Genomic DNA, 17515 nt, shown 5'->3' with positions numbered 1-17515 from the left:
GTTTGAAAATATTCTATGATCAGTGCTGTTAACACTGTTGTATTTTGTACAAAACTGTTGAAAAAACCTCGCTTTTCGTCCACAACAGCAGCGTGGTGATTCTGACGGTGGCAAACCGCGCGACGACTGGAAAGTTAAATGTCAAAATTTTTGAAAATTTAAAATGCTTATAGCACCCTCCCAAGCGAAATATCGCATCAGCAAATATTGCCAACCGATAGTTATTCGGAAAAAGTAATCGGGAAAAACATTTTCCGATGACTTTTTCCACGGGGAAAGGATTATATTATCAATATTCAATTGTCAAAGTCACGTGATATTCATGACATTTAATAGCTCTGTCTATGATATCATATATGATTACATATACAGAAAACGTAAAGTTTCAATACAGATGTATGTGTAACGATAATATACAACATTTGTAAGGTTTTCCTGCTAAAGTGTATGAAAATCATGCAGTCACTGGTTCAGTGTACTCGTTTTTACTGTCTCAACGTTGCCTGCTTTACCCTACGGCTACCACAAAAGTCATCAGTGGAAGATGTCGCATAATCATCATTGTTGTAATTTTTCTCATTTTCATTTCTGAAGGGAATTCCATTGTTCGTGGTTACTTTATTATAGAAAATTCAATGGAATTCGTGCTACACAGGTCGTTATATATGAACTCCACAGCAGGTGTTCCCCAACTGGTTTGGATAGCACACCATTAGTTCTTCGACTTACTTTGCTGACGATTGCTACGGCGTGGATACAAAATCTCATTATTTTTTTCTACGTATTGTTTTGTATTCTTTCTCAGATTACATCCCAACTGGAACAGAGCCTGCTTTACAGCTTTATGTTCTCATGAGCTCCTTCGTAGTTATTAACTGAGAACTTTCATTGTCCTTATGATACTGAACGCGAGAGTTGAAATGCTTGTTGACCAAGTGAAAACAACGAAAATTTGATACACATCTTGATTTTCGATAAAATGTTATTACATAATCTTCACGGAGTACCAACTACTAATTGTATGGTCATCAAAGTTTATGCTTATGCTTAAAATGTTATTACATAATCTTAAACATCGACGAATAACATCGACATTTCAGCTTTTTAACGTATAAGAAATATTCTAAGGCTTACAAAATTCTTGAACATCATGGAATGAGTTCGCTATTAATCTATCATAATTTCAGCAAAGAAATCAAGGTACATTCCGAGAAGAAAATCCCACAAGCTTCTTATATGTCCGGTATCAGCTTTCCCACCGGCGGCGTATTCGCATTACCGTAGACAGACACCTGAGCAGAAGCTCCTTAATCTTGCAAAAAAATACCATTAGCGCTCAAGCTTCGTGAGATTTCCCAGAATATTACGTCAATCAGTTCGAGCGCGTCGTCAGCCGCCATGTATCGTGTAACGCAGCTCCCCGCCATAGCGGCGAAGTCGTCCTTTCGCAATAATTCACAGTTCCTCCTCCGTTCTCTCTGGAAGGATGCTGTCGCCGCGACGCGGCACCAGACATGTCCTCGCACTGTTCCAACGACCCTTTGGTCTGCGTGGAATGGTATTGGTAAGTGCACCGCACACAAAGCAAGCGTCATCCATCGTGTCGCATCACATCTCGTCCTGTCTGGCACACTACTGCTCGGTCTGTTGGTGTGTGAGAAGCGGAACCCCAAACAAACCGGATCCATGGAATGGGTCGGAAGGAAATGTGTCTTGATCTTCCCGTTTTTCGGGAAAGCTTCTCAGTAAAACAGTAGTACACCACTCAAAACTTCCAAAAGTTCCTACCGGAAACTTATTTTTCATGATTCTAGAGGAATCGTCCCCATAGCTACAAAGGACGAGCATCACATCGACATTACTGAATCCAGGCCATGCATCAGGCAGGAATCCATTCGTCCCACCACCCAGTGTTATCGATTTTCTTGCTGCTCGGGAGACCTCTTCTCGGGCGGCTGTCCCCCATCCACTCACCACACTCCCCATCGATATGCTGTATCTAACAGTCTGCATCCCTCTCGGTATTGCGTCTCCTTGTGCTTCCTTCCGCAGCGCTGTCTACGGATCGTCGTTCTCTTGAAGCTTTTCGGAAAGCTACCGTTGTCCTGTTCCCGTCCTGTTCGTACTGGTAGCGGTGATGCCAGATTTAGGTTTGATTGCGACAGTCAATCATCCTAAACTGTAGTACATTGAACATAATCCTAGACAAACTGAAAAGCTATACAAGGCTGGTATCAGATATTTTTCTAAAAAGTATCTAAAGTCACTATTTTTTGCTTATAATGGTTTCCTTATAAGCGCTTATCCTTATTCGCTTATAATAATTCTTTATCATTATTTCCTAATGGCGAATCCTGGTGTAATAGTCTATACTAGAGGCTCCAAAGAAACATTCAGAGACACTTACGCGATTATCTAGGCATTTCTTCCGTAATGCTTCCAGGGACTCCTACAGGCAACCCTTCGGAAATTACCCTAGAGATTTTTCACGCATTTTCGCATAATTGTGCCTAGAGATTTATCAAGACATGTTTAGAGAAATTTCTCCTAATTTTGCATCATTTCCCAGATACTATTCTAGGATTTTCTCTACAGTTTTAGAATTAAATTACAAAGTCTCTCGGTTACTTACTTTTGTCTTTGAACGACCCTCTGAAACTCTATGTTAAATTACTGCAATGTAATAATTCCCTTACTGGCAAAACATCAAGTTATTTGTAGTTCGTCAGTCATTTGTAGTATTTCAGCCAATTCGGACTACCAGAAGCTGAGATACAGAACCCAAACTTAGGCATTTTGTATGGAAAACAGCATTTGGTTACTAACTTATGTCACTGACCTATATTTGAAAACCTGAACCTTCTTTCATATTCTGGTGGGCTAATACCCATTCCAAGGCAAACGTGCAAATAACTGTCGCATGCTATCTGGTAGCAGGTGGCAGAGTTTCTACGCCGCTTTTTCTAGTTAGTCTTCCAGATACTTTCATATGAATTCCTTCGTGAATTCATCCATGGTTTTTCTCATTATTTGCTTCCTAAATTCCTCCAGGCATGCTGGAACATTTCTGAGAACGACAACGTGTTCAGCAATCCCAGATTTAGTGGAAATACATAATATGACCCTTGAGACACGTAAACAGGTTATTTTTGTTCCGCTGGTATCGATCGATGTCTCGTATGTGACGTTGGCGTCAAGAGACATTTTTGGATTCGACAGCGATCTCTGGATTCCTCTGAAAAATTATCCAGAGATTCTTTCATGTTTTTTTTAAGATTAACTAATTAAGAATTTGTTCCGGGGTTTTTCGAAGAATTTTCGCTTTTTTTCGTGTAATTTCATCTAAAATTTATACAACATTGTCTCACATAGTTATTCCAATATTTCTACTTTAATCATACCTTCAATTTCTGTAGGCATTGTTCAAAGGATTCTTCGAGGGAGTCGTCTGAAATTCTATATACCAGATGTTTTTGAATAAGCTTCTAAGAAATCATCAAACATAACGACAACCTGGCAGCTCTGTCCATCGCACATACGATTTTGCGTTGTCCTAGTCGACATCGGTGTAACACTACCATCATCATCGAAATGACTGGAAACAGAGAATAATCATCATCGGCGGAGTCTTCGTCGTCGTCCTCGTCGCTATCCACACTGTTGTTGGGTCCGTCCGTGGATGAGAATGCGGCGAGGCAAAGATTCGGTTGGCAACAGCAGCCACTCCTGATAAGTACAAACAGAGCGCCACAGCAATAATAATGCCGGATGAGCAGAACGTGTTTTGGTGTGCTGGTGGGCCAAATTCGGTAATGTGGCACTCCGAATCGGATTTGTGCAGCCGGAAGCTAAGAGCAGACCCATTCCCGAGGATAGGGTTGTAGTTTCGATCTGGGTTTTGAATATGAAAATTTGAGATTTTTTTCTGAAAACACCTACTTCTTCTTGGCATACGTCCTCACTGGGACAGAGCCTGCTACTCAGCTTAGTGTTCAATGAGCACTTCCACAGTTATTAACTGAGAGCTTTCTTTGCCAAAGCTGCCATTTTCTCATTCGTATGTGGGACAGGACGATGATGCTCTATGCCCAGGGAAGTCAAGGAAATTTCCATTACGAAAAGATCCTGGACCGCCCGGGAATCGAACCCATACACCTTCAGAATTGCTTTGCTTTATAACCGCGAACTCTAACCGCTCGACTAAGAAGGCCCTCTGAAAACATATTATGTGGAAAAGTTTTTGAACAAGCCCTACTATTACCGCGTATAAGAAAAGAATTGTTGACGTTCTAGCGAATCACCCAAAGAAGTTTCTGGGAAAACTTTCAAAAACTTGGTCGTGAATTTCCGACCTTGACGATGAAAGATATTGGACCCTTTTTTTCAAAATCATTAGATCTTTGGCGGATTCGATTCCTTGGAAGTCAATGGTAAATCTATGATCAAATGCTATTGATTTGATGTTTAACAAGTTTGATATTTCTGGAAATTTATGGAACATTCCGCATCCAAGATTTTGGAAATTCTTGGGTTACATCTTCGCCAGTATCCTCATCAAAACTTCTTTGTTATCTAATCAAGTACATTCACGTTCCTCAAGAAAATCGGGACGAGATCTATGGATGATTTGCCTCGAGATTCTTAGCTCAAATTCTTGATATTATCTCTCAGCAGCTTATTATATATTAGTGTAGATTTCTGACATATATGACAAATTAGACAAATAGATTTCTGACACACATGACAAAATCTCTATTAAAGAACATGACAGAACGTGGCATGATGTATCATTGAAGAATTACTAACAAAATCCTTGGTTAGTTCCAGATGTCATTTTGGTGTGATTTTCAAGAGATTCTTGTCGAATTTAGGGGAAGATTCCTAACACGGTTCAGTCGAAGTTCTGGAGTTCTACAAGAAGCTGTACATTGTTTAATGCACTGGCTATAGGTTCTAAACTTTTTGCAAAGGAAATGATTAGAAGAAGTACTGGAACTTTGTGGGATAACAGTTATATCAGTTATCGAGTAACTTTTATACACATTTTATCTGTAAGAGTTCTGTATCTGTTTCTGGAGTAATTTTTGAATAGATATATGAAAGAAATATTGAACAAATATATTAGGACCAAGAGGTAAAAGTGCATTGGTAAAATTTCTGAGGTGGTTTTGAAACAAACATTATGAAAATCAAAAAAAAATACATTGAGCAAAACGTCTGTTTGTCTGTGTGAAAACTTTTCAATTAATTCAAAACAAGTTATCTACGTGCTTCGCTATCAGTACTCTGGGATTGCTTGATTTGGCGAAATTGAAAGCTATGATGATATGACGATTTTGCAATGAAATACGGTTGTGTGACAGAACGTCGAATGCCAAAACGCCGAAAAGGCAAAAATAATATTGGTAAGAAACGAATTTTTCTTGGAAGAATGATTCCCTTCCGAAAGAATGAAAAAAAATCGACGTTTCGTCCTTTCGACGTTTTGGGATTCGACGTTATCCAACATTTTGGCATTCAACATTTTGTATACAGTGCCTAAACCAGATTTTATTACAAACTAATCTGTAAAATATGACGACTTCCATAGCATCAAATCCCAAAATGTCAAATTTGTACTCTTTCGAAAAAATCGAAAAAAAATTCGAAAAATCATAACAAACTAGATTTGACAGCTCCAACGGCTTAATTTGACTTTTTTTTATAGGTACATGTATACGACTGAAGTAAAAAATGTAGCGTGTTATGCGAGAAAACCCGTTATTCAAACTATCTCATCCACCATTCGACTCGAGTTTTTAACAACTTCTATTATGTCAATAATTGAACAAAGGACAGCCCTACAATTCTCTCGTCGTGTATATCAAAAGCCAAATACAATTATGAGGATCCCATGACAGTTTTCGGAGATAATCATGAAAATGTGTGATTTTTTGACGGATATACAAAATGGGGTGTTAAGGAATTTGAGTTTGGTAAATAAAATCATATTTTGCCTACAACAAAACATAATATTTTTGGTCTATAACTTTGATGCTTTCATTCATTTTCATGAGTTTTTTTCAACTTCAATCAGATAATACATCAATATTATTGAACTTGGAACTCCTGCAAACGCAAACCGTTTTATTTAAACTGCTAAATTTTTCATAGACATGAATCCTATTTGGAAACTACCAATACATCGTAAAATTGTCTTGACATAATTTTTATACTTAAATGCAACAGGATCATAACCTATAAATTTGCAGTTTACGAATCCTTTAAACTATGCAGAGCAACTTCATAAATAGTCTACTTCAACAAGCTTTTAGTTTTAATAGGGGAATTCGCCCTGTAAATAAACACACTTAACAAAGTATTTGTATGCAACACCCAGTGGCATGGTCAAAAAAATACTTAAGAAAAAAAGTGTTCCAGTATGGAGTGGAATTCGAACGCTCACTCTGTGGGCTTTGTAGCCGTGCGGTTAGTGTCGTAAGGCAATGAGCGTATCGTGTTATGGGATATGGGTTCGATTCCCGCTGCAGCCGTTGAAACTTTTCGTCAGGAATGTTTCTCTCAGCTGTTACCATTGGAGCATGCCTGTCCGTTGTCTAGAGTTAAGTTACAGTCTGTGCAGCTAAATGGCTGAAGACGGTGTCCGTGTCTTTTTTATAACACAATACGTTTAGTGCCCGACGGGGCCGCGAAGTTTCTCAAAAAGAGCTCAGAAATGACAGAGCCTACATACAGAGAGTTGCGCCAAGAGGCTTCTTTGAATAATTGTTTTCCTTCGTTTTCGAAAATAGCCCCTATTTGTTTTGCTGATCTGCTCGATAGGTGGATGTGTTGTTGTCAAGATTTTCCTACAAGTTTTACCGATTTTCAAGATTAGACATTTCGGTGATGTTCAGTAACAAACAAAATAGACCCCTTAACTTTTATAACGCAGTTTTACTTCATGGAACAAGCCAAAAGTATATTGGAATATATTACAGCATAAATCGAATGAGTTAAGTAACTTGAAAAAAGTAGAGAAGATAATCCCCTAACACCCCACTTATTTTAAAAAAGAGACTTTTTCCATAAAAATTATTGAAAATCGAAATCTAGATAAAATGTTCAAAAATTTTTGTCTGCATTTTGATCTCAATTAAATATACTTGTATTCTAAGTTACTCACATATTTTTCTTAATATTGTTTCATAGTTTTGTACTTAAATGTATTTAGCCTATACAACTCGAACAAAAATGTTTTGAATAGGTTTAAATATCTAGACTCCACAATACTTTATTTTAATAGACACTCCCTTTCACATAATGCAGCTCAAAATCCTCCGAACAAATCAAGCATTTCAGATGCCTGATATATACACTTTCGACGTTTTTGTGACTCGTCAAACTTGATGGAGAAGTTCAATCCCTTAAAACCCCACGAGTCCTTAACACCCCATTTTACGGTACCATTTTATGACTAATCAATCCTGCTGAGATTAGAAATTAGTTCAAATACACATGATCAATTAGAAACAAATGTTTGGCTTGTTCAATCATGTTACAAGTTTGAATTTGAGGTACAGATATACAGAAAGAGTGGACTTATTTATTGTGTTCAAAGTCACTGTATATTTACCTTCATGTCAAACTTTCATTATGAATTTCTTCAATACTTTTTACAGATACGCAGCTAGACTTTGTAAGACCTTTCTTCTTACCTCTGTGCTCCCTGTCAATGTTTGCCTACTCAGCATCCTCTCGCATAGTTAGACTCCGCATGCAGCCCTGTCTTCTCATCCTTTCCTCACTCACCCCTAGTGTTCTGGGTGGTATTGTTTAGGAAGCTTTTCCACCCCTCGACCACCCCCTGATATACAAAGCCTTTCCAGTTAGGCAAGCTCACCCTCGAGCTTTCGAGACGGCCGCCCACCGTCTGTTATTATTGTTATTGTTGTCACGATCGAAAAGTAGCCCACTCGATCAATATCGCGGCGCACTCACATGTCCCCCCAAACATAAGAGCATAGATTTTTTTAGTTGAGGAAGTCGCCCACCACAAATACCGATGCAAAGAGGGGAGCCGAGCCATATTGGACGGATGTGTTGGTAGGTCTGCACTAGGCGGTTGCAACTGCCCCCACATGGTTGTCCTTAAACAACTTGTAGATGCCCCTTAGTAGAAATCAACATTAGAAATATAATAGTGTTTTATTGTAACAATACGATAATATGGATTATTACAAAAGATCTTTTCGTATTCCACCAGAAACTTTGATAAAAATAACGCAGAAGTTCATACAACAAATCAAAGTTTGTCGACGTGCACTTTGTTATGAAATTGTTTTCAGGTCGACAAAGCAGAAAAAAAAATGAGTAAACATTGCCAAATATTGAATTGTCTATAAAAAAAAGTAAGTCAACTCAAACATGATTGAATTTTGAATATAGTTGTATTTGATATTATAAAGTCAAATCAACTATGTTTATAGTTATATCTAAAATAATCTATTAATATTGTTGATTTGACCAGAAAATTATTACTAACAACATATTTTGTTATCTGTGTTTTCAAGTAAAACAACATCGCAATATAATTGTATATACAATACCGAGTCGAAGACATCACAAGAACTGTTGTTGGCATACGCAGAAAGATGGTGATGGTTCGTGAAAGCTTCCCAATCATCAACCGCGGCTATGGCCTGGCCGCCCAAATGTTGGAGGCAGAGCATAATCAGTGAGCTTTTGCACTCACTCGCCGACTGCCGACGTTTGACAGTGTATGGGTGGAATGGCAGATACGGACACATACAAAAACACCAAATCAAAACAACAGAAAAGGACTTGCGCTTCATATTGGATGAGGGGTCGTTTGCAATATTGGATTGTGGGGGTTTTGGTCTGTTGACAATTTTGGTCGGTAGTCACCATGCGATGATGATACACTATCTATGCAAAGAGCAATGTTTTCGTAGCTGATTGTTTTCTTTTGCTGTTCTGTGTCTGATGTTAAAGGACAGATTTTATAAATTGTACAATGATCTTCTTTTCCTTCATTCCCAATATTACGTTCCAACTAAGACAGAGTCTGCTTCTTAGCTATGAGCACTTCCACAGATTATTGCCTACCAATTAATTATTTCTGTACTGTAAAACAAAATAAAGGGGGAATACTGATTAAACAATCATACTTGAAGACATACAAATAAAGGTGAGATGAATTGTAACCGATTGTATATTACATAAACATACTACTATAAATAACGGGGTACGGGAGGGACCAACAGGGCACCCGATTGAAGCGATCTGGACAGGGAGCCTGGAACTGCCTACTCCATGTGGATTTTGTGGATTGAGGGCGGGCTCTTCTACCCTATCTATTGGGAGTATTCCGTCAATCGAGGGCTTGATTTTACAGTTGTTCGTGAAAACTTTCTTCTGGAAGGAGATTCTTTTCCCCTGCCGCGGATTTTGTGCAAGTGTCTCTGCTTGTGGGTCCACACATCCATTTTTGGCCCTTCATACAGAAAACTGACTGCTCACAAACAAAAGTACAATCTTGATCAAATCGCTTTTCAGATTATTCTAGTGCTATAGGCAAATGCCTTGCTACAATAGATGTTAGAACCATAAAAAGTCGTGAAAATTTTTACCCGGCAAGATGCTCGACCGACAACATTTGAGCCCAACGCTATCTGCATGATTTAGCTGAAAAGCTCGATTTATAGTTTATATAAAGTTAGGTTCATCAAATGAGCAATGCGTCGAATTGTTGATCTGGAGACGGCGGGTTGTATGTCGGTCTGATCGAAGACTTCAACTACAGAGAGACCTCTTGGAGAACATTCTTTAACGGAAATCTATTGAAAACCTGCGAAAGACTACGCGTGTCTAACGAAATTTCAGTGAATTTCGTACAGATATTCTGGAAGTTGTCATGATGAAGTTGCAACAAAACCTCAAAAACTGAATCTCCAAAGGAGGACCTGTGAAAAAAGAAGGGTTACCATATTTGCTCTCACTGAAAAGAGTACATTTTTTCAACTCTGTAAAAGAGTACTTAAGAGTACACTTAGCCTACCTTGAAAAAATTTAAATGTACTACTAATTAATAATTTCGACATTTTTTTGCAAAAAAAAAATGTTTGGTTCTTAAGGCCCAAACGCAATGATAGCGGAACGGCAATGGAAAGCGGAACCGGTTCGCAAGCATGAACTATAGAATGTTTGCTGATATCTATGCTGATTTCTCAGTTTTCCCTCCAGCCTTTTTCATTTGAATTCTTTCGTGAATTCATTTACGGTTTATCTCTGAAATTGCTCCTAAACTTCCAGGGATTATTACTAGAAATCGTTTGAAAACTCTTTTAGGGATTCTTAAATAGATTCGACCAGTTATTTAAGTTCTTCTGGAAATGTATCTAGAAATTTCTCTAACATGTGTTCAACTAATTACTAATCCAAACAATTCCTGATAAATTACCCCAGTGAAAACTCCATGGATTCTTCAAAATGTCATTTGAGGTTCCATACTAGCAAATACTACAGCAATTATTCCGAAAATTTATGCACAAGTTTCTGGATTCTGTATAATGTTTTACAAGGAATTGCTCCAGAAAACCCTGCGAAATTGTATCGAGGATTATTCATTAAATTCAACGTTCAAGAGTTGTTAGTGAATTTTTTAGAGAACCTCACAAGAGTTCATCAGGAATTTCTGCAGAAGTTTCATCAGAGATTACTAGAGGATTTATTTTAACGACAGGTTCAGGATTTTTCAGTGATTTCTCCAAAAATGTTTTAAGAATGTCATTTTCCGGTTAACTTCTCTGAGAACTTCCTTGAGGAATTTCTCAAAGAATTTTTGTTGGATTTTCTGGAAAAATCTTCAGAAATTTCTGAAATAACATCTAAAGGTATGCTTAGACAAAGAGTTAATTGAAATCTTTGAAGAAAAAAAAACTGAACCCCAATTATGGAGGAAATCCTCAGATATCAGTGGAGACATTTCTAGAGAAATTATTGCTTGAGTTCTTAAAATTGCCCTCAATGGATATTTGGACCTGAGACAGAAACCCAACAATTCGTCTCTCATTTTGGAACCAAACTATGATTAGTTTGCAAAACAGCGTTGCTAGCAATGATTATTGTACAATAGGGTAACCAATATAGTTTGGACCCCCTGGACCATTGTCCTGCAAATTTAAATCGAAAGACCAACTCAATTCGCATGCCATTTGGAAAGATAGGACTATTCCGCACTTGCATCAACCGTTTGTACATAGAAAATGTATTTATTTTATCGAAAATTAATTTTATTTTTTCGCTTCATCCATGCAACCATTACAACACGTTACACAAAGAAATTGAGGCCGTCCGAAATTTTTCAAATGTGAACAAAAACTTTTTTCAAATTTCTAAACTAAAAGCGTAAAATTCCTTCGATTTTTCAATGTCAATCGAATGATTAGACTATGGGCAAGCATATTATACAACCATATGTGCATATTTATGTGCACCAGATGTCTGGCAACACAAAGATCATACAAGAGAAAAAAAAACTGACAAGAAGTCAGTTTTAATATCTCGTCACAGATTTGCACGAACTCCTAGCGAAATCGATTGAAGAATCACTGTATGAACTCCAGGATTTTCTTGAGAAATTTGTGAAAGTAAGGAATTCCTGAAGAAATTCATGGGGGAGTTGCTGGAATAATTTGAATTCTCAAAGATATCTTGAATTATGAACTATTTCATGGAGGAATTCCCTAAAAAGACCGTTGAGGAATCAATAAATTAATTCTTTGGGGAAATATCTGCATTAGCATCTGATGAAATTCTTCAAAAAAAAACATATTCGTAGAAAAATGTCTGGCTAGATTTACTGAGCATTATTATGGAAACTTTTATATGCTGGTTCTTGCTCGTTGGAATGTTTGTTTTTGATCCTGTATGGTCATTTTTAGTTCCCGTGTGGTCTCTTTTTGTTCCTGTTCGGTCTCTTTTCAAGCATAAGGTCTCTAAAGTTCTTATTTTATAGGAACTCAGATGCTACCAGCCTTGAGATTGCTCAAATCAATTTGTTTTAAAACTTAATCCCAAGAAATCCCCTCTACTGTCATCTACTTCAGGTGATTGAGTCTTGGAAATAGCATGCGTAGAATATGGGGCTTGCCTATTTCGCATAAAGAATATTGGCATAATCGACCTATTGTAACCAGTAGTTTCATACAAGTTCTGGAAATGGTAGCTTTTAAAAAAAAGCATATAATTTTCTCTACACCAAACGTCTATTATGCGATACGCCTTCGCATTCAATTATTAGAACCATTATCAGCCAAAGCTCATCTTTCTTCACTGAATCTTGAGCAAGTTATCTTGAAGTAAACAGGCAGTGTGTAAGATGTACTTCCAAAATCATCTTCTAGGATTATTCGCAAAGTGAACATCTAGTCCGTTGTTAATCGGTACCGTCGTTGGGGGTGAGAATGGGTCAAATAAGGATATGTACGAATTATTTATAGAATAACTATCGCAATTTAACTCCAATAAACTTCAAATTTGGTGTGTATGTACTTTGATGATTCATTAACAATTGTACAAAAAATTAAAGAAACATATGTATTAACTACGGCACTACAAGTGAATGAAAAATGACCCAATCTCACCCCATAGAGGGGGTGACATTGGGTCACTGTAAATGAAATAACTTGTTTTTGAGAATATGATTGCAAAACCATTCACAGCTGAGAAATATTGATGAAATACGATGCAAGCATGACGAAAAGGCATCTAAAATATTTCACAAGTATGATAAACCTACTTAAAAATACAATTATACCGAAAAATTGAAGAGCTATGAAAAAAATTATTTAAACCCAGCAATTATCGTCAAGTTTACATACATTGTCTTGTTTTTTTTTCTTCAAATTGATTTCAAAGTCTGATCACTATTGCCATAAAGAGCCTATTCAGTTTCCCCAAAGGTGCACTGAAACAGTTATTTTAAACCTTCGCAAATAGTTAAATATCGGTGCGACATTCCACGATCAATACATTCAATACAGGTGTTGACGTCATAATACTGGTATTTCAGCTATCCAATTCATTTGTACTTCCGTGCGATGCTTCTAGAATATGAAAACACTAATAAAATATTAAATTTGAAAACCAAAAAAAACCTTTAATTAAATTTTTCGTTGTTGCTGCGCACGAAAACAATTGCTGGTTTGAGAAGTTGTCAAAATGCGTTGCATTATTATTCAATGCACGGAATCCTCAAGTAGACTTGTTTGATGTTTCAGGATGTTGTATTTAGAAAGAACAAACACATCCTAATGATGAAAGAGTACACACGGCACCGTAAAACGACGAAAATGTAGACTTGTGATTTCAGTCACAATCGTTCTTGTATGACCCAGTCTATTTCTAATGTTTAGACAGCGTACCGAAAAATATTAAATTTTTGTAGAAAAATAAAACAGATTCCGGAAAATACGATTGAAATGTATTGAGAAACGTTCGACCTTCTAGTAATATAACCATAGAGGTTAAAGTACATGCGTTATACTTTGCACAGGAGAAATTTAATGTTGTAAATTTTCTCTAGCTTCAACATACAAGTTTATTTTTTTTTTTTTAAATCTTTATTTGAGTGTATTTTAACGCACGAGGGCTAGTTCTACACTTCATACAAGTTTATTGATATGTCAATCAAAAACTACTATTTCTAAAAAAAATATATTGTGATTGATTATGTGCAATAATATGTTCCCTAACATATGAATTATAAATTTTAGTAATATCAGCGTTATTAGCTGAAATAGTTCATATATAATATTTTCCGGTTTGACCCAATCTCATCCCCAAGACCCATTGTCACCCTCATCGACGGTACTCCTGAAAATGGGCTTGGTATTACGTGTATGATCTCAGTCCGTTAAATTGATTTCGCGCAATTATTTTGTATGTCGAATCTAGAATAGCTATTCATTACTTATTATGGCACTTCAATATCTGCCCTTTCTTATAGATTGAGCATATCAGGGCTCTCTTAACTAATTTCTATAAAATGTATATCTATGAAATCATCCTTGCTAAAATCTTTGATTCAATCAATACTAATTTCCGCGTTTTACTCTCCCTTTCTCTTCCAGGTTTACTATGCCAAAAAGAAACGAAGAGCTCAACAGACCCAGGGCGAGGACACGTCCCACAAGAAGGAGCGAAAGCTATACAACGATGGCTATGACGACGAGAACCATGACTACATCATCAAAAATGGCGAGAAGTTTCTCGATCGCTATGAAATCGATTCACTTATCGGTAACTTATTTTAAAGGTCCTTTTCCTGATTAGAAAACTAACCTTCCAATATGATTACAGGCAAGGGCAGCTTCGGCCAGGTGGTGAAAGCCTACGACCACGAGGAAGAGTGCCAGGTGGCGATAAAAATCATCAAAAACAAAAGACCCTTCCTCAGTCAAGCACAAATCGAGGTGAACCTGCTGGAGATGATGAACCGGGCGGACGCGGAGAACAAATACTATATTGGTAAGTTGCTGGGGGGCGCCCGATTTTCAGTTGGAAAGTACCTAAGCGATTTTTGTTTCCTTGTACCATTGCAGTAAGGCTGAAGCGACACTTTATGTGGCGGAATCACCTGTGTTTAGTATTCGAGCTGTTATCCTATAATTTATACGACTTATTGCGCAATACGAACTTCCGCGGGGTTTCACTGAATCTAACGAGGAAGTTTGCCCAGCAGTTATGTACGGCGTTATTATTTTTAAGTTCACAAGGTAAGTTCTAGGATGACGTTACAGAGTGTAGTCAAGTTCACTAATCACTAAATTTTTCGCTTTCAGAATTAAATATCATACACTGTGATTTAAAACCAGAAAATATATTATTATGTAACCCTAAACGGTCAGCAATTAAGATAGTAGATTTTGGCAGTTCATGTCAACTAGGACAAAGGGTAAGTATACGAGATGCTCTCGAGCAGCAAAACAAACCAATTGAGCACTGTGTGAATGGTTCGTTTTCCACTGGATCGAATACAATCGGAGAGTAAGTGGCAATAAAATGAAATTACCTTGCTACTACAAGCCCTTTTATATATCCGGCGTATAAACAAGGTGCTCAATTACAAGGATACGATTGCAATAGAATTGCTCTCGGAAGACATTGAAAACAAAACACTTATGTGCTTGTTTATTTTTTTCCCATCCCCCATTCACTCGGCGTAGATATATCAATACATACAATCACGTTTCTACCGCTCGCCGGAGGTACTATTAGGGATACCGTACGACTTAGCAATAGACATGTGGTCGCTCGGGTGCATACTGGTGGAAATGCACACCGGTGAGCCGCTGTTTTCCGGCTCGAACGAGGCGGACCAAATCAACAAGATCGTCGAGGTGCTCGGGATGCCCCCGAAGCACATCCTCGACCAGGCGCACAAAACTCGCAAGTTCTTCGAGAAGCTCCCGGACGGGACGTACGTGCTGCGGAAAACGCAAAACCAGCGCAAGTACAAGGCACCGGGCACGCGGAAACTGCACGACATCCTCGGCGTGGAAACGGGCGGACCGGGCGGCCGGAGGCACGGCGAACCCGGCCACAGCGTATCCGACTATCTTAAGTTTAAGGACCTAATCTTAAGGATGCTGGATTACGATCCGAAGACGCGCTGCACACCGTACTATGCCTTGCAACACAACTTCTTCAAGCGGACGTCGGACGAGAGCACCAACACGGCGAACACGATCAGCTCGCTCAGCACCAGCCCGTCGGTGAGCACGCAGGACCCCAGCAGTCACGGTGAGTCGCGAATCAATAATCGTCGTTGTTTCTAAGTTGAAATTTTGGTTTCGGTTCATTTTTACGAATTTATTTTGAGTATGTGTTACTAACCATCATCATGTTACTAATTACCACGCTTCTACTAACAAATGCAAGAAAAGCATTGCATTACGCAATATATAGTCGCGCAACTAATGATTTTAAGGATTTATTCATCTATCATAAACTTTAAAAGAGTTACTACTAGGCCTGCGCTGCCCATAAACGCATAATTGTCCCATGTGCATAGGAAACCCAGCAAACATGGGACTGACATGCATTTATGGGCAGTGCGTCTGTCTCTATCCGCAACCATGTACTTCGTCTTGATAGACTTAATCCGTATCCGCCCAGCAAGGAGAAAAAAAAGTTCAAATTGCCACCATTTCGACAAAGCTTGACGGATTGCCTTCGTTTTAGTTTGAATGAAATCTAGTCTAGTTTTTCGAATTTATTGGAATTGCTGGAAACGTCCACCGGTTCGGAGTTATTACGAGGGTTACTTCTACCCAACTTATTAATATAAATCTGACTCTACCTCAAATTGTTTTTATAGTTTCGAACACAAACGTTATTGAACTAAATTAGACACTGCAACCAGCTTTGACCTTGGGTATTTTTTCGATTTTTTATGGGATCACTTTATATCCGGCCAATTGAGAGTGGTCAATTTAATTTTTCTTCTAAACTGTCGAAATTTACGTGCTAAAATTCATCATTTGCGAAAGCTAACTCAGACATGGTCGTGGGGAATCATTTCAAGCCAAATTTCCCCTTGGACTAAGTAGTAGCCATGAGAGTGCATGATCTTACTGCATTCCATGTTATTGTGTAGAGTCTATTATAGATACCGACCACTATGTCTTTTTGAGGACTTCGTTGTGACTGTTATGCGAATATTTTCAAGATGGGACAACACAAGTGGGTTTTTTTTTGTACCAATTAGGAACAAAGGCTACTTTTTAGCAATTTTTATCGAGCTTCTGACGATGTAGAGACATGGTAAAATTAAGCGCATTTCTGGTCTGCTGAAAATTGTCGGTGCGAGCACTTAAGTTAACCCCCTAAAATGATAGTTTTACTACACATTTTTTTTCCGTCTATATTTGAGATATTGGTTGAAATGCAGAATTTGATGGTTTAAGTCAACTTGTATGCATGTTTACCAGCTTGTATGGCAATTTGTTTTCTTAATTTGCCACAGAATTTAAACTTCATTTGTTAAGGTTAAGATATGACGAAGCCAATCCTTAAATTTACAACAGATCAAATCTGGAGAATGAAACATCCGTTTAAGCTGAAACTTGAAAGCGAGTGACCGCTTCGGATATTCCAGTTTTTTTTTTTTCATTGTTGATACCTCCAGATATCATCCAGAAATTTCTATAGGGATTTACCCCTTTTTTCTCGATTTCTTCCGTACATTTTCATAGGAATTCCTCTAGGAAAATCTTATGAAAGTTCGAACGCTGATTTTGAATAATTATTGAAGCTCTTTTCAGAATATCTTTTGATAACGTTAATCCGGCTGACCGGGTTTCGATTTTTTTCAAATTGTTTTTGTGAACGTTCAACTCAATTGATTCTAAAAAAAAAGGCTTCTAGATTCATATGCTGGCCCAAGTGGACCAATTTATTTTTTATGGCCGCAGTTATTCCGGTATTCTCTTAGGTCAGGTCGGGTAAA

The 17515-nt window shown here is 37.8% G+C and overlaps 1 protein-coding gene across 3 annotated transcripts in view; it reads left to right on the top strand.

Moving 5' to 3' along the window:
* Positions 1-17515, top strand: part of LOC5577988 (serine/threonine-protein kinase minibrain) — a 232117-nt gene that overhangs the window by 202506 nt on the left and 12096 nt on the right. For all 3 annotated transcript variants that reach the window (XM_021850450.1, XM_021850451.1, XM_021850452.1), the window contains 5 exons: positions 14136-14304; positions 14365-14532; positions 14607-14780; positions 14847-14959; positions 15231-15807. In XM_021850450.1, coding sequence (XP_021706142.1) covers positions 14136-14304; positions 14365-14532; positions 14607-14780; positions 14847-14959; positions 15231-15807 — 1201 coding nt within the window. The remainder of the gene's footprint in view (positions 1-14135; positions 14305-14364; positions 14533-14606; positions 14781-14846; positions 14960-15230; positions 15808-17515) is intronic.

This window comes from Aedes aegypti, chromosome 3, assembly GCF_002204515.2.
Source record: "Aedes aegypti strain LVP_AGWG chromosome 3, AaegL5.0 Primary Assembly, whole genome shotgun sequence".
In the NCBI taxonomy this organism is placed as follows: Eukaryota; Metazoa; Arthropoda; class Insecta; order Diptera; family Culicidae; genus Aedes; species Aedes aegypti.
This window is presented reverse-complemented; position numbering and strand designations above follow the sequence as displayed.